The sequence below is a fragment of the Corvus brachyrhynchos genome, unplaced genomic scaffold (assembly GCF_000691975.1).
Source record: "Corvus brachyrhynchos isolate BGI_N302 unplaced genomic scaffold, ASM69197v1 scaffold255, whole genome shotgun sequence".
Lineage (NCBI taxonomy): Eukaryota > Metazoa > Chordata > Aves > Passeriformes > Corvidae > Corvus > Corvus brachyrhynchos.
The window spans coordinates 8,280,221-8,304,635 of NW_008238358.1; the positions used below are offsets into that span (position 1 = coordinate 8,280,221).

Sequence of the window (24,415 nt, forward strand, 5' to 3'; positions counted from 1 at the left end):
CAGCAGTCAGAAGGATCTCATCCAGGAATCGAGCCCCTTACTGACTAGGATGTAGCAATTTTCATGGTGCAATTCTTTTTTCTTCTATCTCAATGAAAATACAGTTTCTTTTCTGTTACAGTACTTCTGCCTTTGGACTTGGACTCCAGCTTTTGTGTAGGACAGTGGTGGTGCTGAGTTGTATTGAACTTCTGTTGATCTCTCGGTCTGTCTTAGGGATATAAGAGAGCAGCTTGCTTGACCTCTCCCTGCAGGCAATCCCGTTAGGTACAATAGCCTTGATCAACACAGCCGGTATTTCTTCCCTAGCCTACACAGGAGATTTCCAGCCATTTCCATGACACAGCAGACTACTGTTCTATATTGTATACCCCTTTTATTAAGAAAAATATATTAACTTATGTTTGGATTCAGATTGTATTTCTTGAAAGCTTATTTTTCTGTTTGCAGGTTAACTGATGTATTTTTAAGGAGTTACTACTTTTCCCTTGTTAAAAAGATTATACAGGTCTTTTTATGAATAGAGCTCTTGACTTACTCTCAAGTTATTCACTTTATTAACAATATGACCCTCAGTTTTGGTGGGAAAATGCACTTCAGAATTGGGGTGATGACTTGCATAACTTTTAAAGAATTTATTTGGAAGTAAAACTAGTGAGAATTGTTATGATCATTTTTTTTTTTACAATCTTAAGGACTTAATTGTTATTATATGTCTTTCAACTGATCAATTATCAGTTCTTTTTGTTAGAGAAAGACTGTCATAGACAAGAAGAGATTCAAGATGTTTTAGAGATATTTGATAATATTTTGTAGAAGTTTCTGTGGCCTAATAAGGATTATTTTTTAAATTAGATTAAATAAATTGAATGAAAGAAGAGTCCTTTGGTCTGGAGCACCTAATAGCCATGATCACCTATTTTGTCTTTCTTTCCTTCATTCTCCTTCCATCTGGTTGCTGGAGGCATATTTTATTTTTTTATCTTGCTATATCTTTATCCTTTCACTAAATTCAATCAGAGTTCTCTCCTTCTTTGTAGTGAAGATACTACTTCATGAATGATGAAAAAGAATAAAATTACAACTTTCAGAAAATAATAAATAAGGATGATCTTCAAGTTTTTCCGTTAAAAATCTGTTCTTGGTCAGTCAGATTGAGGACAATGTCCTCCCATCTTTGGATGAATGACAGTAGCGTAGTCCTTTGTAAGTAATTTAAGAGATGTAAATGTCTTTACCAGCAAATCAGCTGCTAGCCACAAAATCCTTTTTCATGGTTTTTGCATCATGGTGATATGTGCTTGCTGGTATCTTTTAGATGAGATGGGTATTTAATTGAAGAAGTGTCTAGTAACTGTTTTTCTAAAAGTGGTATTTTAGTGCCGTTTCTCTAGTTTCTTTTGCAGTGTGAATTTTCTGGCTCTTTTCTAAAAGCTGTAACATTATGTTTATAATGGGTATGTATTCACTTCTAGTTTTAGAAAGCACGTGAATTTGCAGATAGTCATTTCTTTTTTTCTTAAACTCATAGAGCTGTGTTTTTGGCTAAGCTAAAAAGAACGATGTACACTTCTGGAGATCTAAGAGATGCAAAGATGTGAGGGGGAAAGAATGCAGGCACACACTAATAGGATATTCCCCTCTCCTGATGAATACTTGATTAAATTATTTATTCCTACTCTATGACTGGGAAGGAAGAAACACAGAAGGTTTTGAAGCTGAATGTCATTCCGCAGTGCTGGCAAAGTACAGTGGCTCTGGTGGTCTGGACTGAAACAGCTGTTTTCTTTTTGCCTGAAATAGAAAATGGCAGTGTATTATGTAAAATAAAGAAAATTACTTTTTTTAAACCAACTGCTGAACTTTATATCCTTGTCTTTTAATGATTGTTTTCTGTGAATGCCTTGCAATTCTCTTTTATATTGCACAACCACAATATAATTATTCGCTGCTTTCTGCAGCAAGATAGCAGTTTGGGCAAAGACTCCTTTGTTCTAGGGAACTGTGCACTACTGCACATGTATTTAGAAAAGTTGTGTGCCTACAGCAAGGGACAAGATTAGATTTAGCTTTGGTTGCATTTTATTGGTTTTTGGGGCAGGTGGGGGTGGGGAGGGAGGATTTTTTACTCTGTGTCTTTAGCAGGGGGTGGTTCCGAGTGCAGGGGAGCTGGCTGGAGTCACGATACGAACACCGATATGATTTGAGCATCGTGCTCCCTTTATTGTTTACTTACACTCACTTATATCTACTTTACAAAGCTTCACGCCCTATTCCCACGGGACAGCCTCTAAGCAGCGGGGGAGCCGACCAGCGTGTAGCTTTTCCCAAGGCTGTTCAAGGCTGCCTGCAGCCAGGTGTCTTTCTGGCCTATCTGCAGCCTGAGGCCCCTTCAGGGGTGTTTCTGCAGCAGCCCTGGGGTGCCCAGACTGCCCAGACTGTCCTGGGGTATCACATGCCCCTGTTCCATGAGGAATCTGTCTACATGTGTCCCCTATATGCTCATGACTACTTTTAGTTACTCTTGCTGTAGCTATATTTTCAAACATCTGCCTGTAGTTTGCCTATACTCATCTGGTGCTTTGTTGTGCAAAGTAAATGATTATCAAGTGTCATTTCTGAAAGTATTCCTAATGGCTCTATATTTTATGATGAATGATCACTGGTAACTATCAGGCTGTCTTTGGATGTTTCCGGTGCTGATCTTGCGGTAGTAATAAAGAGGAACTCTTACCAAGTGCTTTCATGTGTGGGAGGTGGGTCCCTTAATGATCAAAAGGGTATTTAGCTGTCTGTACTGGAGACAGGGGCAGGCCTGTCATCAGGGGCACGCAGGGACATCTTTCACCCCATCAGGTTGCTTAAAGCCCAGTCCAGCCTGATGTGTTGAACCGCACCTAGGGTCCAGGTGGGCTGTGTTCAGAAGGGCTGTGAAATGCTGGCTTCAAGGAAGGTGGTTCCAAACCAGCAGATAGTTCTGTGACTTCTGAATAAGTATTATTGGCAGACACATTTCTATGTAGTTTTTTCTCTTCCACCAAGTGGCACACCCTGATAAGGCAGTGGGAACTTAGCAGGTTTTTTTTATGTAGTCATTCTGCTGATAAAATGATTGCAAACATTTTGAATATTTCACAATTTACAAAAGCTAGGTCAATAAAATTATCAACTTTGTTTCCTTATTCTTAATCATTGAATTTTTAAGCATGCTTGGGGGAAATATGGATATCTGGTATTTTTACCTGAGGTGAAAAAGGAATTTTTTTTCAATTCTTTGTTGTCAATGACCAGAAGAGGGGATTGCACCAGAACATTGCTTTTATCTTTGTCTAAAGATTATAATGAAAAAGCTCATAGAAGTCTATTCTTTTCTTTCTGATCTTCAACAATCTTTTATCATTAATTGCTGAACATTGCTTCTTGTTGTACAAGCAGTGACATCCTTTAAAATGGATTTTCAATCAGGTAAATTGGTTGTAGAATGTATTTCCCTGGCTAGGCTCTAGTACTATTAATGGTAATACTTCATTAATAATTGTCAATATTTCAGTATTTTTCAATAATCTGATGTGATATAGTGTTTTACTGCTGCCTCTTACTAATTTTTAAGCTGGCAATTGGTATCAGCCAGTGCAGTCTTGATTTTGAACTCTAAATTCAGTGGGTAAAACATGTTCAGTGGGAAAAAATCAATTATGAAATTAAACTAGTATTTCAGAATTGTCTTTCCTTTTTCATTCAGCAGGTTTTGTTTTCTTTTAGAGGATACTGTCATATCTATTTGTTCATAATTTCCTCTGCAGGTGCAAGGGTAGCAATAACTTGTGGGGTTTTTTTATAATAGCTTTATCTAATCCAGTTCATTTTTCTTGTCTGTAATTTTTGTTTACACAGTCTAGAACAGGAGTAATTTTCAAAAGCAAGTAAATAAGGAAAGTAAATGAAAACATGAGATGTGTTTCCAGCTGTCCTTTAGTCTTCAGTGGTGAGGGTTTTGTATGAGAAAGTCTCCTGTTGTATTCTTGCCAACTGGATGTTGGCAAATTTGAATGCAGACCTGTCTCACAACATAAAGTCAAGAATAAAAATGAATAAAGGAGGACAAATACTTCAGAAAATGTAAAGACTTTTGAATTCAAGCCCCAGACAGAACTACTGCCAAATCTGCCTTGAAGTTCCTTTGTTCTGGCTTATGATCATATGAATGTCTGAAAATGACTGATAAAGACTAAGAGAATTACCACTGTTTATAGGAAAGACTCAGTGCTCATAAGAAAAAATTTCCTTTTAAAAATAACCATTCCCCTGAACAAAACTGAGCAAAACAGTGTAGTAAATGCAGGGCTTATTTGAATGTGAAAGAGGCCTGTGGTTATCAAACTAGTTTCATCTTGACACTTTCTAACACTTCAAATTCAAGTAAACTGTTTCCCAAGTTTCTTTCACAATCTCTTTTCTCTTTGTCTTTCACTTGTGATAGAAAGCAATTCTTTATTAAAATAGTTCTGATTGTTAGAACATGGAGAAAAACCAAAGGGAATGCTCTCTAGATCTTTACTTCAGCCACTGGCATAGTCATGGAATTAGTTTGGTTAACATTTGGCTTAAAAATGATGTGATGATGATGGGAGTGCCTGGTTTGTTTGGGGATCTTTTGTCATGAACTTGGCATGAGGAAAAGGCCATCAATGCTTTCCCTAATTCTGTTATGTCCACTCTAAGTGCTGTGCTGTCTGTAATCTTAATTGTAATCTGCAAGTTCCTACATTGCTGTTAAGATGTATATATTTTGTGTATATATATTTCCTGCTTCAGCTAGAGGAGTTTCTTTCAATCTCCAAAACATTTTGATTTGTCTATGCCTTCCTGGCACCTTTACTTGATGGGTATTCCTGTGGCTATTCCATAGCTATTGTATCAAAGAGAAGACACAATCTTAGTTTTCATATTTATAAAAAATAGTGGGTTTTTAAACTCACAGAAATGCACATGAATATAAGTGAATTTTTAATATTAATGTGCCATATAAATTGGATTGGTTAGAACAGAATATGCAGATGACAACTAACAAGACAAACTAGTAACATACTGTGGAACACAAGTCACAGGAGGTAAGGACCAAAGAAGACATACAGGAGAAACTTAATTCTTGTGACAAATCCTTGATGATGTACTTCCATCTAAAAGTTCTGTCCATGGGAATGAGGTATTTTGGAGTGACACTAATGCTGCTGTTTATTCTGCACCCAATCACAAACCACAGAATGGGTCAGGTTGGAAGGAGCCACAGGGGGTCATCTGGTCCAACCTCCCTGCTCATGCAGGGTCATCCCAGAGCACAAGGCAATCCATACAACAAAAAGCTTTACTTTCTAAATAATTGAAACGGCACTAAAACAAAAAACCAACCAACCAACCAAAAAATTAACAAATGCAGTTTGAAGTAACATCGTCGTGGCAAGTGTTCTAGCATATGCTCTTTCCTTCTTGTGCTGTCATGTTCACTGGGAAGCAGATAGTGAACTTTGTCAATGAGGCTGACAGCCTGAAAGTCTCTTGTACCAACACAGCATTGTGTTTCAGGCTGTTGAAATGAAAGGAATAATTAGTACTGAACTCTCATTTCAGTTTTACAGGCTTACTCTGCTTCTGTGGGTTTTTAAATGGATGTCATTAATAAACAATTATTTTCTGATACATACAAAAATTCAGTAACATACTGGAAGGAGCAAAATCCTTTTTTGAACCTAACAGGTGAACCTATTCAAGAAGAACGTCCTGCCATACATGCCTGTGTTGATGTATGCTGATGCCATTTTCCGCTCTTGGTGTGTTTGCAGGAAGACCTAGAATGGATGTGGGAATTTTGCTCCCACATCGCTATAAACTGAGCCAGGTTTTACCAATCAGCCCAGCCTGTATCCATTTGCAGAACAGTAGCTGAGTCTTTCTAGGAAATTAGACCAGCACAGAAAGTAGACTCAGATTACAGTAATGAGGCCATTAAATGAGATATAGGGAGCCTGTCTGGGAAGAATGAGGAATGGAAAGAGGTCTGGCTGTACTTGCTTTATGTCTTTTACAATCTGCAGCCAGTTTTCACATTCTGTGTATTTACTTCGGTGGGAGAGTTGGTTTCTTCCTCCCCCTGCACCCCTGCCCTTCTTTTTTCCTGTGTTCTCTTATTTGCCAACAGGAAAAAAAGAATCTTTTCCAAAATTCGAGGGAGAAGACCTGACATAAGAGCTGTTTTCAGACTAAAAAGCTCATGATGAAACACTAACAAAGCACAATGGCTTTCTGAAGTCTTCCAAATTGTATGTCTGTTCAGTCATGCTCTCTGACCATTTTACAGAGGTCTTCACTTTCCTCGTGGAAAATCAAAGTGCAATTAAATGGCTAAGTTTTAAAATAGATGTTAGAAACATCTAATAAAATTCCATCATGTTTATTAGGTCATAATACCAATGTTATCCATAAGAGCAAATAAGCTTAAAGATTGCTTCAGAATTTTAGTGGTTTTCAGTCAATGAAAAAAATTATTTTCTATTATAGGCTGATATGTTCTTTTCTGCTATGCTCTAAATGATAATGTTTTGAGCTTTCTGGTAGATAGAAAACAGTGTAGATTTTAAAGATTCATGAACATTTTTTAGTGTTTCAAATCTAGTGAAACATAGGTTTGTGTTCTGTAGTATGTTACTAATTTGTATCTTGTTTATTCTTATTATTCAAGAGGACTTTTCTAATATAAAAAAATCTTCTGTTTTTTAAACTTTGATTTGGGGAAACTTAAAAAGCTCATTCAATTTAAGTTCCTAATTCACTTTTGTTGTTCAGGGGGGAAACTTTCAGCAGCATTTTTTTGGGAGCTGTACTGGTTTTGCATCATTTATCACTGTTGCTTTGCAGTGGTGATTTGTGTTAGTGGTGGCCCAGTACTGAAGCAGAGCACAAAAAGGAGAATGAAATTTTGGTAACAGGCAAGCAATAACCTACAGCAATTATTCCAGAGCTCCACCTACAATACAAGTCATAAAGTTGGAGCCTGCAGCTGGTGCTGAAGGCTGATAGGCAGCTGATAAAAGAAGCCTGGGCTTGCATGAGGAGCAGGTTGGAATGTGGTGGGTGGAGGATTAACTGAGGAACCTTGGAAGACCCTGGAGAGACCCAGTGCAGGAGTATGGGGTAGCAACCTCAAGTACGTCCCTTGAACATACTTGTACTTAGTGTAGATTATATAAAGATTACCTTAGCCTCCTTTTGAGCTGGATTTTGAACTATCTACCTTGAAAAGGTGCCTACCAAGCTATATTTTTCGCTGATGTCTGCAATCTTATTTTACATAAGTTATTATGAATTCAACACCAAAACTTTTATCATAACTTTGTTTTCTTTTTTCCTTCAGCTGCAGTTGATATAAACTATACCTGTCTACTTCAGACACGACATACACATTCTTTGTGTGGAAAAACCAAACAGGATGTTTTCTTCTAACTTTCATGAAATTGGTTGTTAAGCAGAATAATACTGCATTAATGAAAGTTATTTCTGTAAACATGGTTTTGGTACAGTCATTGAGATCTCAATACATTAACTTTAATCTGATAGAGGTAAGGCATTCAAGATATTTTTAGTTTTAAATCAATTTTACAGTGAAATTATCAGAATGATAACAAAATGGAACCATTTCAGAGTCTAGTCTAAAAAATTTATCACCTGCATAAGTTTGAATAAATCACTTAGAGGTGGTATCATGTACAAACTTTGAGTGATTTCCTTGGAGCATTCTGATAAATGTGGCTCGATAGATGACACTTGTAAGAGCCGAACTAATGAAAAATCCCATGTAGGTGGATGTGTGTGGTTCCTTTGCTGTACACAATGTTTACGTACTTTGTAATATAATTGTGTTTAATTTATTTAGTACTGTATCAATAATTCATTAATACAAACTTATGAGGTCTGAGCAAATTGTGCAGCAGTTCTGATTTGCTGCTGAGGCAGTCTCTCTGGGGAGTAAATGAACTTTCAGGGGATATATCTTAATGGTTCAGCGATGGAGTTCCTGGGAAAATTCTAGCACCTAGCTATAAAAAAATGACAGAAGCTCTCCATTTCTTTCTCTGTTCCCAGAACTACAGTTTTGGGAATCTGCCTGTTACATCCTAAGGAGTTCAAATAGCTAAAACAAGTTTAAGTGGTGTATTCTGTTTTGTAACTAACAATTATTGGGCAATAAGAATTCTGTGTGGAGAAAATAATCTTATCCTTTGTGATGGTTGCCCTTCCTTCATCCTCTCTTTCAGCTAATGCATGCAAGGAAAATAAACACTGCACAAGTACCACTATTATTTGAAAATATATGTAGAGAGTATGGTTTCATAGCTTAATCTCTAAGCAGCTGCAGTATGTTGTTATGTAGTGTCCATTGAGATATTCCTTTTTTCTGTTTATCTTTTAAGCATCAAAACAAGGAGTTAGATACACTCTCGTTTCAATCCGCAGATAGAAGTAATATTTAAAAGTTTTGATGGTTGCCTTTGCTATGAGTTTATACAGAAAAAGTATCCAAACTTATAAAGATGAAGGTCATAATGTAATTAACTTGATATTATCATTTTTGGCATCATAAAAAAAGTGGTTTGGAGCAAAGGTCACCAAGCACGCATTATCAGGGCTTTGTGATGGAAACTATGTAAAGTCTTATTTTGCCATAAATTTGTTAAATGACACATAAATAACAGCAGAAAATTGAAGAAGAAATCTGGAGAAATGAGGAGAAACCTTGCAAGACTGAACACCAGGATTTACAAAAACAAATCTGTCCTACAATGTAACATAAACACAAAAAATGTAAAAATAAGCTTCAGTGATTAGTATAATTTATGTGACTCACAGAAAAGATTCACTGAATTCATGTCACCAGATGAAAAGTCTGAAAGAAGAATTTTTACTGTAAATACATGAAAGTAAGAGGCACTGATTGGCTATTGAAGTGAATAACAGCCTTAGTGTAGGAGCAAATCTGATACAAACTTGTCTTTAGATTTTAAGAGGAGTTAACAGGTTGAGGAAACTTTAAATTAGGCTTGTTATGCAGAGAGTTGGCTACATGACTGATTTGGATCTAACCAGTTGCAGGGTCTTGATGTTTTGAGCAATTTTTCTCTGGTCTGGAAAAATGTCCAAGTAGTCATGTGAATAACAGAAATATCATACTTGCTAGAATAAAAATATGTGTATATCACATTTCTGGCAATGTATCATGTTTTTCACAGTTCTTCCATGCCTTGCCAATAGTAAAAAACCTCTTACAGTTTTTTACTTGCTATGTCTTGGCTCTGTTCCAAGTTGGCTGCTTGATACATGGGGATTGGATTGCTTGTTTGTGAGGACTGAATTTCCTAGATCTGCACCCGATGAGTGCATTTTCTGACATAAAGGAAAGGCAAACTGATCTGCCTCTGAGCAGTTGTAGATTCTAAAAATAGGCTTATATTAAAGAAATTTTTTTTAAGATCAGCTGTAGCATCCTCCAGTTTTTAAACATTTTTCACTCCTGCAATATGAATATTTTTTATATCTTCTGTGTATTACTGTAAATTAATAAATTGAAATCAGAGGCTATTGAATTAAAAGACCTAGTTTAGAACACCTTCAGAATTGATACAGGTCATGTAAGGCAAGTTTCATATAAGGAGTAGAATCCCTTAAACTGAACAGAAATTCATTCTGTCTTCCATAAACATTTATTTTGGTTTTTAAAATTATTTTCATGAACAAGGTATACAGAATGAAATTACTTACAGGCAAAATAATGACATGGTAAAATATTTTCTTTAAAAATGAGCTGTCCCACTTAGTGCTGTTGCATTGGCACAATCTTTTGTTGAGAAGTATCAGGGGTGAAATGTAGCATAGGTCTAATCTATTCAGTCACAGAGCAATAAATAATTCAGAAACCTTTTAGTTTTTATTGATGTTTAGGAGCAGATGCTTTCTAGTTTAAACCATTGTCCTAAGAATTTTCTGGATTTGTATTATAGCGTCCTGCTTGTTTTGCAAACAATCACAGCATTGTGATATTGAGGGAGCAGTAATAAACCCAGCTTATTTTCTGCAGAAACTGAAGCCTGCATCACTGCATAATGACAATATAGCAGTTAATAGTTTGTCTTAATTTATATAGTAGAATTCAATATCCTTGGAAAAAAAATTGTATTCTTTTATATACAAAAATGCACAAAAAAGAGCATAGCAAAGAAAATATCTGTAAATTTGCTTATGACTCATCAGATTTGATCACTTGCCTAAATGAAATTCGCTGAACATCTTTACCTGTCATGATAGTAGCTTCCTATTTTTAATGAAGTTTCATACATGTGAAACTAGATGTTTTTTGAGACTTAGTAATTTCATTAGTATGGCTTTTTTAGTACACAAAGCTTTATTCAAGTTACTCAAATAACACTATGAAATGTACCATAGCACAGAGAACATTGGGAATAATACTGTAAAAATTCATCATTATGTTGTAGAATATATAGTAGGAAGAGCAGATATGTTATTTCTACCTCTGAAAAATGTTAAGATAAAAATACTGTGTTTAGGAAACACGTCTCGTCGGTACTGAGGGTTTGTTGCTGACTGGTTTGGGTCTGAGCTTGACCATTATTTTTGCAAATATTAAAATAAATATAAAAACAAATACACATATATATATATGGAAACAATAAAAACCTACATATTCATGCTTTTCTTTATAGCCTGGTTGACTCAAGCTTAAAACCTCAAGCTTAATATAAATGACCCTGATGCTCTTCTTTGTACACATATTAAAAATATTTTCTAAAAGATCATTTAAAAATTATTCTTGCTCACTCAACCATACTCTGTAAGAATATATTTATGTTAACATTAATATCAGGTTGTTAACTGGCTCGTTCCTGCCCCAGGAGTTTCTTCCTAGTGCCGTGCTACTGCAGAGTCTGTGGTATGTAGTAGTTTTCTGTAATCTTTCATTTGTAATTTGAATTTTCTGTCCCGCTTGATGGACAGAGTCTCTCTTCAGGCTTACATGCACAACATAGCCATGAAAGACTAGAAGCCTATTTCTTAACAGTAAGCTGAGAAAATGGGGATTTATGTATTGGGTTTTGTTTTTTACTGATGGTGGATTTTTTAATGTTGGGCTTTCAGAAGGACCTTTGTGAGATTTTTTGGGGGGAAGGGTAACAGTTTCTTCAGGATTCGTGTCATATGTTTTCTGGTTTGATTGCTACTACCTCTTAGTTTGTAATACAAATACCATCAAAATTGCAGGAAAGAGACACATTTAAGTCATTAAACCAATCCATCCTGCTTTTTTTTGTTCAGTTTCCTTCTTGGGTAAACTGATTTGCATGAGATAACGGTATAAACAGCACCACTTTCTTCCATAGTGTTACAACATTTATATATTTGCAGTACTTTAAAAAAGTCATGACAAGGAAACAGTCACTGAACTGTAACTCGAGAAGTGTTTAATAGGTGTGGGTTTTTTTCCAAGCATGGGCAGTGATTAGGCTGCTAGCATAAAACATTCACAGAAGAGATTTGTCGTGTATTGGAAAATGATTTTTTTCTGTTTTGTGTTAACATTGAGAATTGTGCTGCAGTCATTGGCTGTGGTGTCTCTAGAGAGAAATGCTGGAGTTCATCTCAGCCCTAAGGGTACCACTTAAGCCTTGCTGAATGAACCAGCGGAATATGAACATGCAAGCGGAAAGATTGGTTTTCATTCTGATAACAACTGCAATAACTCAGAAAAACTGCCATAAGGCCGTAGTGGCATTTGGTAAAATAAACAGCCATGAACTTCTAGTTTTACGCATTTTAGACCTCTAAAGAGTAAATTTAGCCTAAATGCATAGACAGACATAACAGTTAGTGACATTTTCAAGTACATGTTTGATAACAAGTAGTTTCTGTGGGCATTGTATTCGTCACCTTCCAAGTCTATATGCCTAACGTTGACTAGAAAACTGTTTTTAAAGTTTTGTAGAGTCTTTATCCAAGTAATGAGAACATACTCTAAAAGACTAACTGAATGTTATGGTATATATTTGCATTCTCCTTGAGTATCTCCCTTTTCTCTGTTTGTTTTTGTTTCGTTTTGTTTGGTTTTGGTTGGTTGGTTTTTGTTTTTGACATGCTTGTTGATAATCATTGAAGCACAAAGTTGCCTATGTATTTCTTAGACTGCCAAGTGTGCTCCTACTTGTTCATAGGTGTGGTGGACTGGTCAGTGGTGTGTAGTGGTGCTGAAAATCTTATCTTTTATTTAGCCTGTAAAGAGCAACATTACTGTGACAGGGCAGCACCGTGTGTAAAGCTCCTGTTTGATTTGGTTATAAGATAGAAGTTGGTCTAATAGCTGTAGATCTTACTTCTTGTCTCTTCAGACTCTAAAAGATTTTGTGCAACCATCTAGCCATTTTAGATAATAACTGAGTGTGTGTAGACTACTTACAGTGGCATTCACTGTTGTTTGCATCATTCATGAAATACAAATTTTATTACAAGTGCTGTCCTCAGAATCTGTTACAATACATGTACTACTGGTAATATACTATATAGGAATGACTTTTTTTGAGGAAAACCTACTATTTAAGTTAATACTGCTACCACCTTCGTGTAGGAAAAAGGCCCTACTAGTAAGAACGCCCCTTGACTTAAAAAATAATATGTATAGACTTGGCTGCTTGCACTAAGGAAATTCTTGTGAATTTCAGCTTACAAATAAAGAAGCAGATAATACCTCACCCTCCATTTTATAAAAAAAACCAAACCCAAAGTTGTAAGCTAAATAAATGACCTGAAGGTACCAAGTAATACTTGTGTTACTTTAGTTCTTAGGTAAAAATTAAGCTTATGGAAAGAGGTCCTGGTGTTCTTCCTTGGAAGACAGATCTCTCTCCCTTTTTTCTGGTGAAGGTTTCTTGGGTATTTAGAGCCACTGGTGTCATTCACCTTCTGAAGGAAAAGTACCTTTTGAGACACAGCTGGTTCTCAGTCCAAGTATGACTGGGCAGATCTTCAGGTTCACTGGTGCTAAGGATTTGAGAAGGATTTGACCCAAAAGGCTAAACAATCAAATCTTGCATTTGAAAACGGTGAATTGCTTTAAGATGGATCAGATGAGATTATGCATTTTTAAATAAATAAGGAAAGACTTGGCATTCTCAGGCTTTCTTTTCCAGAGGAAAAACTTGTCTGTGTTTTTGTAAAGTGCTTAGCAGCTGACATGAAAAATGTGATACTTGCCAAAGATTTGGACCTATTGTGGCTCAGCTGAAAAAGCAGGGATTTGAAGTCTGTCCATAACCTCAACTGACAAATTTTAAGGAAGAGATGGCTTGCATGATGGGTTGCGTATCCATGGCAATCTAGTTTCTGCTGTAAAATTTTTTAAAATAGAAAATATCCTCAACTAACATGAAGTTGACCTAAAAGTTGACATGGAAGAGGCAGACATCTGGGATTCACTGTGTCATGGGTTATTTGAATTTGGAGCTCTTACACTTCATGAAAATGTCTGCCATCAGTATTTTTCCTTCCCAGTGCATCCTCACCACACACACTGGGGTCAGGAGAACTGGCTCACTCTGTGCCTTTTGTGGGGGCAGGAGCCTATAACATTTGCCATCATCTAAATCTGCCTTAAGTTTTTTCCTCTTGACAGTGAGGCCTGTGGTCACTCTGAGCAGTGGCCATGGTGTTTCAGGGCTGGTGGACTGCCAGACAGGCTGCGTGCAGAGAGCCCAGGGCTGCCCTCTGCACAGCTCAGGAAGGATGGCAATGCCTCAGAGAAAACACATTCAGAAAAGAACAAAACGCCACAGGTCAGTGTGAGGAAAGAAGTGTGAGTAACAGCTCTGACTCCAAGGTCAGGGGAACAGGAGTGGGAGGAGGGCTGCAGGTGCTGGAGCAGAAAATCCCTGGAAGCCTGTGGGACGGGCCATATTGAAGCAGGTATTTCCCCGCAGTCCGTAGAGGACAGTACCAGAGTAGATACCCAACCTGCAGCCTCTGGGGAACTCCGTACTGGAGAAAGTGAGTATTTCTAGAGGGAGAGGCACGTGCAGAGCCCACATTGGAGCAACCTTATCCTGAAGCTTTACAGCCTGTGTGAGGGACACATGCTGGATCAAGGGAAAAACAGGAGGATGGAGTGGCAAAGAACTGCAATGGTCTGACGCCAGCCCCCATTCCTGCCCTTCCCCGTGCTTCTTGGGGAGGGAGGAGGTGTAGAAGTTGAAAGTAAAACAGTAAAGTTGAGCTTGTAAACAAGAGGCAAAGGGAAAATTCTTTTAGGATTTTTATTTTTTACCATCCAATTCTGTTTTAATTGGCAATAATTTTTTTTTTCCCCAAGTGAGTGTGTTTTGCCCATGACAGTAATTTGTAAATGATCTGCTTGTCTTTATTTTAATACCTGGGCTTTTTCACTTCATTCTCCCCTATGCAGTTCCTTTTTTGGAGCGTGAGTGGGAGAGCAGCCAGCCAAGGTCAACTCACCACAACATTGTGTTGACAAAGGCTACAACGCTTAATGACTGTCAGCAAGTGGGACTGGATTCCATCTCGTGTCTGTTCAAAAAATTGGTTTTTTCTGAAGATACTGCACCCTTAGGTGTTAACTATACACTCACTGTAGAAAATATAATCTAGAAAGAAATGATCAATTAGTGATTGTTGTAATTTAATGAATTTATTATTTTTAAGTATTTTGAAAATATCCTTGGTTTCCAGGAGAATACTGTACTTTTGAGTAGGCTGTGCTTTTTATATAAATCTAAAACTCTTAATTCATCATAACTTCCTTAATTATGGAGATTGTGCCATCAAAGTTACAATTAAAAATCAGGTAGATACCAATCAGAAAGCCTAAAAGGGGAAGACTAAACTTCAGGCTGGTTGCTTTCTGCCTGTGAATATGGCTTTAAATATAGAAGGTGTTTGTGTAGTACCTAATAGTATAATATAAACGTTAGTTTAGCAATCATAGTATAAGCCACCAGATGGAGTAATGTTGCCATCAGAAATTGAGAGGAATAAAAATAGCATGTTTTTTCTTTCTACTTTTGTCATATAAATGCAAGGTTTTTTAAGGTGCTGTGCCAAAAATGCATAGATCAGTATGTTAGAGGTTGTAACCATTGACTGCACTACTTAGCTGTGCTAACACATTTTTTCATGACAAGGTAACTTAATGTTAGGCTAGGGAAAGTGAGAATGTTTTTCTTTTTTTTGTTGTGAGGTATTGACCTGAGCTAACAAACTGTAGGAAAATTTGATCTGTTTTCTTCTTTCATTATTTTTTTCTTTACATCTTAACTTCTATCTCTTTGCCATGTTGTCACCAGTTGCTAATTTTCTATTAAATATCTGACCGTTAATTGAAATACTTCTTGCCACAGGGCTTTATAAAGAGAAAAGAGGCAGATGCTGACTACGCCAAAAGGTTTTATTTGGGGATTTTGTTGGTGGTGTGATTTTCTGTTTCTTCTTCTTTTTCCTCCATGTCTTCCTAGGATCTTCTTGCACAAGAGCCGAAAAGCATTTAAAATTTGCAGAATGAAAAGATGGCGCAGGCAATGCTGTTACCACCAGGACCTGACAGCTTCTTCTATTTCACCAAAGAATCTCTTGCAGCTATTGAAAAACGTATTGCTGATGAAAAATTTCATTGTGACCAAGATGAGCCTACAGATGATGCTGGTCATGAACAAAATCACACAAAGCCAAATAATGACTTAGAGGCAGGAAAGACACTGCCATTTATTTATGGTGATATTCCTCCAGGAATGGTGTCTGAACCCCTGGAGGACCTGGACCCATATTACATGAATAAAAAAGTAAGTATTTTGTATTAAGAGTGTAATTAGAACACTCCTGTTGAACTATAAAGTGATAAATGGTCTGCTGGGGAGTTGATCAGAAGTGCTGGTTGAAATTATTATGCAGTAGGTGCTATCATGTTAATTATTTTAATTGCACTAAAAAGACAACGGTAACTCTTGCTTAAGTTTCTTTTTTTTTTTTTAAAGGGCACTTTTCTTTTAATGTCTAATGCTATGGTATTTTAGTTAATGGATTTTGTATTAAATGTTCTGTAATCTCTTCAGATCTGATTGAATGCTGAAGCATTTGAAAACTTCCCGTCTGTGCGGCTACTCTCTGGGCTTTTTTAAAAAAACTTAATACTTGAGATCTAGTTCATTACGGAAGTCTTTAGACAAAGTGCTCATACAGTCATATGACAGAAAAAACACTGTCAAACATTCCCTAAAATACTGTAGAAATACTTGTTTTACAAAATAATAATAAAAAAAAGTATAAAGGCTAAACCAATCTACTTCATGTTTCAATATTGGGTCTATGTTATAGGCCCAATATAGACCTAAAGACAAAATCTAAATTGGTATATATTGATTCAGTTTCTTTTATAGATATAATGATAAAAAAAGAAGAAAAGAGCAAGGTGTTTACTTCGGCAAGTACAGATGAAGAAAAAATATTTTTATGTAGGCATGTGAAGTGGAATGATGTCAAGAAAAAACAAAACTGGGTTTACATTGAAAAGGCAGTACAAAATAAGCAGCAAGTGGTTATTTTATTGTGTAATCAATAAAATGCTTGTTAAAATAAAAGCAAAGAATGGGTTCTCGAAATTAAGTACTGGATAATCAACAAAATAGTATCTTGCAAATTAGAATTTAACCAAAGAGCTGTATTATCTCTGTAATAAGCAATCTAATTAAAGCAGTGTTTTTTCTGATATAGAATGTTGAAGACTAATAATCAGATGTAGATTTTTTAGTTATTTTTGTTTTTATTCTCTTGACTTCACAAACACTATTGACAAATGACCTATTTCTTTTATAGTAAAATGCCATTGGAAAACAGAAGTATTTAGTGTTATAACCTGCTTATTTATGGATATTAGACTTTGGGAGAATAATCATTAAATGTAGATTGAATTAAGATTTCATTAGATGGTATTTTCATGGTGTCTCTTATTCAAAATAAAAAATGGTTACATTGATGGTACTAGTGACAGCTGCACAGGCAATAAAGGCAGTAAAGCCAAGGATTTAAAAAGCCAAGGACGTCTCAACCCCGGAGTTTTAGCATACTGAAATGGTTAAATAATTCCTTGTGAATGCCCAAAAATGGTTAGTTAGGTGCTTTGTTTTGCATTGCCTACTTCGCTCTTAAATGAAAGAGCTGCATTAGATTTAAATGTAAAAAGTCACATTTTAAATTAAATTTTTAATGTAATTACTTAATACTAGAAAATGAAATCTGAAATGCAGATTTTGTTTAAGAGCACAGAGACAAAGAATGCATGGTGTAGCATTTTCATTGCTCATGTGAAAATTTAGAATCTGATGTTTCCTTGTACAATTCTACTGAAAATAAATTTGGCTATTTAGATGTGTGTAAGCAGCCTCTATTATGGCAAGGTTGCTAACATATATCCTTAATTTCCTATTTCCTAACCCCACTACTCCCGTGCCCTTTCTGTCTATTTTTTTAAAGACATTTATAGTACTGGATAAAGGGAAGACAATCCACAGGTTCAGTGCCACACCTGCCTTGTACCTTTTATCTCCTTTCAATATTACTAGAAGACAAGCTATTAAGATTTTGGTTCATTCATATCCTTTTCAAGTGGTCTGTTAAAACTTGTTACTGATTAATATTACTAAGGTTAACACTGGGAGTTTTGGTTTAGTGTTTAAACATGTTCCTGTGTTTAATTCTTTCCTCTCAAAATCAATCTGAGCTAAGATTAGTCAACCTGCTGATTAAATTCAGGAGAAGTCAAGTCATTAGTGGAGTTCCCTAAGGTGCAGTATTGAGTCCAGCTCTGTTTAAAATCTTTATGGGTGATCTGGATGAAGGGAGTGAGTGTACCCTTGGTAAGTTTGCAGATAATGCCAAGATGGGTGGAACTGTTGATCTGTTGGGGGGTAGGAAGGCTCTACAGAGGGACCTGGACAGGCTGGATTGCTGGGCCAGACCAATGGCATGAGGTTCAACATGACCAAGTTCTGGGTCCTACACATTGGCCACAACAGCCCCATGCAGTGCTACAGGCTGGGTGCAGAGTGGCTGGAAAGTAGCCCAGTGGGAAAGGACATGGGAGGTTTTGATTGACAGCAGCTGAACACGAGCCAGCGTGTGGCCAGGAAGGGCAAGGCATCCTGGCCTGTATCAGGAATAGTGTGGCCAACATGACCAGGGCAGTGATCATCTGCCTGTACTCGGCAATGATGAGTTCATGCCTCAAGTGCTGTGTCCAGTTCTGGGCTGCTCAGTAGAAGGCATTGAGGTGCTGGAGTGTGTCCAGAGAGGGGCAGCAAAGTTGGTGAAGGGTCTACAGAGTAAGTCCTGTGAGGAGCAGCTGAGGGAGCTGGGGGTGTTTAGCCTGGAGAAGAAGAGGCTCGGGGGGACCTTATTGCTCTCTACAACTCCCTGAAAGGAGCGTGTAGCCAGGTGGGAGGCAGGCTCTTCTCCCAGGTAACCAGCAACAGGACAAGAGGAAATGGGCTCAAGCTGCACCAGGGAAAGTTCAAGTTGGACATCAGGAGGAATTTCTTCACAAAAAATGTTGTCAAGCATTGGAATGGACTGCCCAGGGAAGTGGTGGAGTCAACATCTCTGGAGGTGTTCAAGAAATGACTGGATGTGGCACTTAGTGCCATGGTCTAGTTGACAATTGAAGAGTCAAAGGTTGGACTTGGTGAACTCAGCAGTCTTTCCAACCTAAGTGGTTCTGTGATAGGTGTATAACCATCATTCTTGTGTATAACCATACCTGCATTATTTATGACATTGCTAGTGATAGTAAATTGATTTGTATCATATATGTTGTCAATATTCTATGTCCTGGCCTATTTTGTGTTATGCAAATTCAACTTTAAAAGGAGTGTGTTCCTTAACTGCGGTCAACATTGTTCAACAAGGTCATTATGCTCACTATTTTGGCAAACTGTGTATTTATGACATGGAGGAATCTTCCAGAATGGGCAAAGGATGTAGAGTAAGTATATTTTAATTGGCTTATAATTTTTAAAGTTGTTCAAAAATGAAAAGTAAATTAAGAGCTAGACCATGCAGTTTTACTTACTTGTGTAATACCAGTGTTCTCCTTTTTTCTGCTTGGAGTTTGGTCCTAGCTGCAACCCAAAGCAGCAGAGTCCTGCAAGCTCTGGGAAGGAAAGAAGCTGTGACATTGTTAACATTTTTCTCTGAACAAAATACTGAGAAATACTTTTCCTCAGAATGTTCATACAAGCAATGTTTTCATGCATTCTCCCTCTTGAGCTGTTCTTTGTCATTAAAAAAAGAAAAAGGTAATTCAATCCAAAACTATTGCTTTTCAGTATGGAAGATGCTTTCAGTAGCCCCTCTGAATCACCTTCATTTTGTGCAGGAAAATCTAATTATGGGGCACACCCACTCTAAAGAAAATACCTCTGTTGAGGATTATTGTTTGACATTCTCAAGTCTACCTGGTCAGCCATCAAGTACCTTCAGTAAATACTAGGTTTCACTTACCCATGGACTTTATTTCTGACGTGGCAACCATGCTGAAATGTTATTTGAACAAAAATTTTTTTTTCATGTTATTCATTATTATTACTATTGGTGCTGAAATTAAAAAAGCTTACATGCTAGAAACTGCAAAAATATTTTTCAGACAAAATAAAAAGGTATAATTCTATTATTTTACAGAAGAATGATGGGAAAACAGTCATAGCTTATGTGAGTTTATAACTGCTGTTCAGTTCATGTACTAATCACTGGGTATGAGTTATTTTCTTGTATGCTCATGGTGTATCACTGAACAACACAATGATCTTTAACTTTTGTTTGAATGTTTTCTCATAGGTACACTTTCACTGGGATTTACACTTTTGAATTTCTAGTTAAAGTCCTTGCAAGAGGCTTCTGTATAAATGATTTTACTTGCCTTCGTGACCCCTGGAACTGGCTTGATTTTATTGTCATTTCCTTTGCGTAAGTATATAATATTTTTTTAAGTAAAATAACAGAATTTTTTTTGAACCTGTAATAGTTTGTTTGGCTTATGTTAGTTCATTTGAAATTAATTGCAGATGAATTGTGTTTCAAGTTTTTCCACTTAAATATTTTACACTAGTGTAGCACATAGCAGAATTAGTGGACTATCCCACAGTACAAAAGATACTACTGAACAATCAATTTAAAATAGTATTTAAAAAATAAAATCAGGCCTATAAGTTTCATTTTAAATTTGCAGTTAATGGAAAATCTTAAGGGTAAATTTCTTAGGGAAAACTTAATTGAATCAGGAAAATATCAATGCAAGTCTTAAATTTAAACTTACTTCTTCAAAAAAAATAGTCTGGATTTCAGGTCCAGGTAAGTAGTATACACTCTACCTCAATTCTGAATAACTGTGATTTAATCCTACAGGTATATAACAGAATTTGTAAACCTAGGCAATGTTTCAGCTCTTCGAACTTTCAGAGTATTGAGAGCTTTGAAAACTATTTCTGTAATTCCAGGTAAGAAGTAACTGTGTAAAATAGTAGGCGCTCTACATCACCTCTGTTTAATTTTGTGTGTGCTGTCATTGTGTTTGTGTGTGGAATCCCTCACTACAGATATGTGACAGAGTTTGTGGACCTGGGCAATGTCTCAGCGTTGAGAACATTCAGAGTTCTCCGAGCTTTGAAAACAATATCAGTCATTCCAGGTGAGAGCCAGGTTAAACACTGAGGCTGACTGAAACTACGCAGAAGCCGAACTCATGTTTTTAACAGAAACATCCAGGTTTTTGTCTTCATTGCAATTTAATTTCCTTTTCTAATTCTCTAAAACACTCAGCCTCAGAGTTTAATACACAATTGCATGAAGAACTCATTTACATAGCCTGTATATTCCTCCATTTCATTATGTCAAATTTTCTCTCCCATGTAAAGGATCAAAATTAAGTCTATTTATTTTTCTCTAACTAATGTGAATGTTGCATATACATATTTATGAAAGACATTTGGGATTGAAAATTTTAGTGTTTTTTAAAAATTGAATCCCTGACAGAGTAATAAGATAATAGTGAATAGCATGGAGATTGCATGATGTAGTTATTCGCTTATGATGCCTATCTTAACCAAACCCCACCTCCAACAGAAGAGGATGCATTGGAATGCAGACATTAAAATCACTACTGAAATACAATTGTGGTCTCTTATTGTTTGCTGTTATAGAACCAGTATGTTGTGTATTGGAATAGAATACTGGCAAAGGTTTGGAGCAAGAGGCATCAAAAAGAAAATAAAATTAACTATTTTCTTTAGATGTAGTGTACGTGTACAGAGAGCATGAATTGAAAGCTCTTGATTTGAAGAGCAGGTGCTTTGGAATGTATGCCATTCATTCCCGTTCATATTTTGAAATTATTTTGCAGGAATGATGAAACTTATTGGTAGTTTTTCCTTTGGAAAATGCTTTAAGACTATTTTTTTGAAGCTGTGCATGGTATTTAGTAGTGTGTTGGAGAAGTTTACATTGCATTTTAGCTTAGTTAAATATTTAATATTATAATAGAAATCTGCCTCTGTTTGCAGGCTTGAAAACTATTGTTGGAGCCTTAATTCAGTCTGTGAAGAAGCTCTCGGATGTGATGATCCTGACTGTATTTTGCCTGAGTGTGTTTGCACTGATAGGACTGCAGCTGTTCATGGGCAATTTGAAGAATAAATGCTTGCTCTGGCCATCAAAAAATTCAACAGCTTTTGAAAAATATGTAGCTCCATACTTTAATGGTACAGAATTTGACTGGGCAGCATACATTAACAATGAAAGTAAGAAATACTGTTGTAACTTGCTAAAATTTTTGTATATAAACCCATACACACAAGCACAAGATAACTGTTTTATACTTCAGACTAAGGATAAAAAAACAATTAAATGGATGGCAAAGAATAGGAATTTGTATATATTGCATCCCAAACTCATGCTGGTGTGATTGCTCTTTCCGTTGGCTGCACACAGAAATGTATTTAGAGGCTTAGGTTTGTTTTAGAATTACAGAATCATGCAGGTTGGACAGGATCTCCACAGTCCACACCAACTGCTGCTCAGCTGCAGGTCCATGTGGAGCAGACTGCTCAATCCCTTGTTCCAGTCAAGTTTTAGTATCTCTAAGGATTGGGATATCACAGCATCCTCTGGGTGGCATGTGCCAGCATTTGACCAGTCTCACAGAAACTTTCTTGAATATCATTTCAGAATTTCCCATGCTCAAACTTTTGATAGTTGCCTCTTATCTTTCCAGTGTACACTCCTGACATGAGTCCGCCTCCATCTTTATTACAGTCTTTCATGTTATACTTGTAGGTAGAGTGAAGATCTTCACACATCCCTCCCTGCCCCCAGCTCCCTCGTCTTCTCAAGGCTGAACAAAACCAATTATTTTAGGCTTTTCTTGTATCTTTAGGAGATGTATAAAAAACCAGAAGCACTAGATAAATATGAGACACTTTTCTAGTTAAGGTGTGCTAGATAAATATGAGACACTTTTCTAGTTAAGGTGTGCTTTTATTATTAGGTGGAGGTAACAAACCAGTTGCTTTCACTGATATACAACTCCCTAGTCAGGCAGAGGTTCCAGTAGGAAAGGACATGGTATTAGCTGTAGGATTTGTTGCTTGGGACTGAAAAACACATCCAGATATTTTTCAGCAGGCTTAATGTCTGTAGACTGAAGTGAAAACAAGCAGGCTGGTTCAGAAACATGCAGATGCTTATGTTTTGTATTTCTGTCCTTTTAAGTGATAGCATCAGTAATGTTATAATACACAATGAACTATGAGATATAGTATAACTTCTAATTACCAAAAATTAGTTTTCATGTGTGGGTTTGTACTAGAAGTAGATTTACAGGGTATTGCTTAGTACTTAATTGTAAAAGTAGTGTATTTAAGTAAAAATAAATTTGTAGGCTAATGGATGCTAGCTTTCATCCTCAGTGACTCTCACAAAAAGTAAAGGAAAATACAATTGTTATAGGCTGAGTTTTGATGAGCCAGATTTTCTCCCATTTTTAACATTGGACATTAAAGTTTTCTGCTGTTTTCTGCATTTTCAGATTATCTTTCTATGGTTCTGAATTGTTGAAATTCTTTGACTGTGTTTATGTTTTCTGTGAAATCTGTCACTTTAGCTAGTTTATTTACCTAAGAAGGGATGTGAAAATGGAATGGTGATAGTGCTTTGTGGGCAGTTTTGGCTGATAGCTAATGTGCTGCAGAACATTTGTGAATTCTCACTTCAGATGCAGATTATACAGTATATAGGTTCTCTATCTCCAGTTTGAATAAGTGGCAATCTAAAAGAAATAAAATTTTCCAGAATGTCAGTTGCTTTCTATGCTACATGTTTTGTCTTTGCTTGGAGTCTACAGAGTGCTGATGCAGGCAAGAAGGCTGTTTGGTCTGGTTGTGTTTGTATTCCTCCTTTCTCATCTAACTATTAATTATTTGTATACAGTGTCAGCTGCATTATAAGTATTGGTTTTAAATGGTAGGATTTTGGCATCACTATATTTAAGTGTTCAGTTTGTCATCCTCTTATGTTCAAATATTATTCATCCTCCTATATTCATATATTATGGGCTATTTCTGACTATTTAAATGCAGTAGATTTTTTGCCCTATGAAAACCAAAACCTTTGTCAGCTTGAAAGGTACATCAAGACCATCAGCTGAGGATGGCAGCAGATTGATTTAGTGGAGATAAGAGTGTTTTTCCAGATTTCTCTCTTTTCCAGATCTCGGTGCCTGGCTATCCTCATGGTGTAAAGTTTCTCCTTGTATCTAGTCAGAACCTCTCTTGTTTGTAATTTTGCCCATTGTCTGTCATTCTCCTGCCATGCACCATTGAGAAGAACCTGTCTCTGTCCCCTTGATAGCTTCCTTGCAGTTACTGGATGCTTTCTACCAGCTCCCCCCAGAGCCTTCCCGTTGCCGGGCTGAACATGCGCAGGTTCCTTGTTCTCTCCTCACATGATGAATGCTCCAGCCTCGCATGAATGAAATGACCTTGGTGACCTTGTGCTCCATTTTATTAATGTCTGCTCCACTGTGGTGCCAAACCTGGACATAATACTCTGGGTAAAGTCTAGTGAGTGCAGAGCTGAGGGAGACAGTCACTTCCCTCATTCTGAGAGCTGGCCTTCTGTTCCTGCAGGCCTGGAGGCTGTTGCCCTTCTTGGGTGTCAGGGCACACTGCTGACTCAGCCTCACCTGCCTCTCTGTCCACCAGTGCATTTTCTGCAGAGCTGCTTCTCAGCCAGTCAGTTCCCAGCCTGTATC

At 36.8% G+C, this 24,415-nt stretch overlaps 1 protein-coding gene and 1 long non-coding RNA gene across 9 annotated transcripts in view; one reads left to right on the forward strand and one right to left on the reverse strand.

The window, feature by feature from the left end:
• LOC108447031 overlaps positions 1-24,415 on the reverse strand; it is a 96,933-nt gene that overhangs the window by 5,251 nt on the left and 67,267 nt on the right. Inside the window, exons 3-4 of one of the 3 annotated variants that reach the window (XR_001862392.1) lie at positions 19,184-19,264; positions 1-1,794 (exon numbers count right to left, since the gene is read on the reverse strand). The exon at positions 1-1,794 is cut by the window's left edge and continues 422 nt beyond it. This is a non-coding gene — a long non-coding RNA (uncharacterized LOC108447031). Of the gene's footprint in view, positions 1,795-19,183; positions 19,281-24,415 lie in introns of all 3 variants that reach the window. The other 2 variants (XR_001862391.1, XR_001862393.1) reach the window with 2 other exon arrangements.
• Positions 1-24,415, forward strand: part of LOC103616591 (sodium channel protein type 2 subunit alpha) — a 69,484-nt gene that overhangs the window by 5,200 nt on the left and 39,869 nt on the right. Inside the window, exons 2-7 of one of the 6 annotated variants that reach the window (XM_017735645.1) lie at positions 15,579-15,902; positions 17,590-17,708; positions 19,007-19,096; positions 19,948-20,076; positions 20,515-20,606; positions 21,669-21,905. In XM_017735645.1, the coding sequence (XP_017591134.1) occupies positions 15,630-15,902; positions 17,590-17,708; positions 19,007-19,096; positions 19,948-20,076; positions 20,515-20,606; positions 21,669-21,905 (940 nt within the window). In that variant the 5' untranslated portion in view covers positions 15,579-15,629. Of the gene's footprint in view, positions 1-15,526; positions 15,903-17,589; positions 17,709-19,006; positions 19,097-19,947; positions 20,077-20,514; positions 20,607-20,705; positions 20,798-21,668; positions 21,906-24,415 lie in introns of those variants that run through there. The other 5 variants (XM_008634791.2, XM_017735646.1, XM_017735647.1 and 2 more) reach the window with 5 other exon arrangements.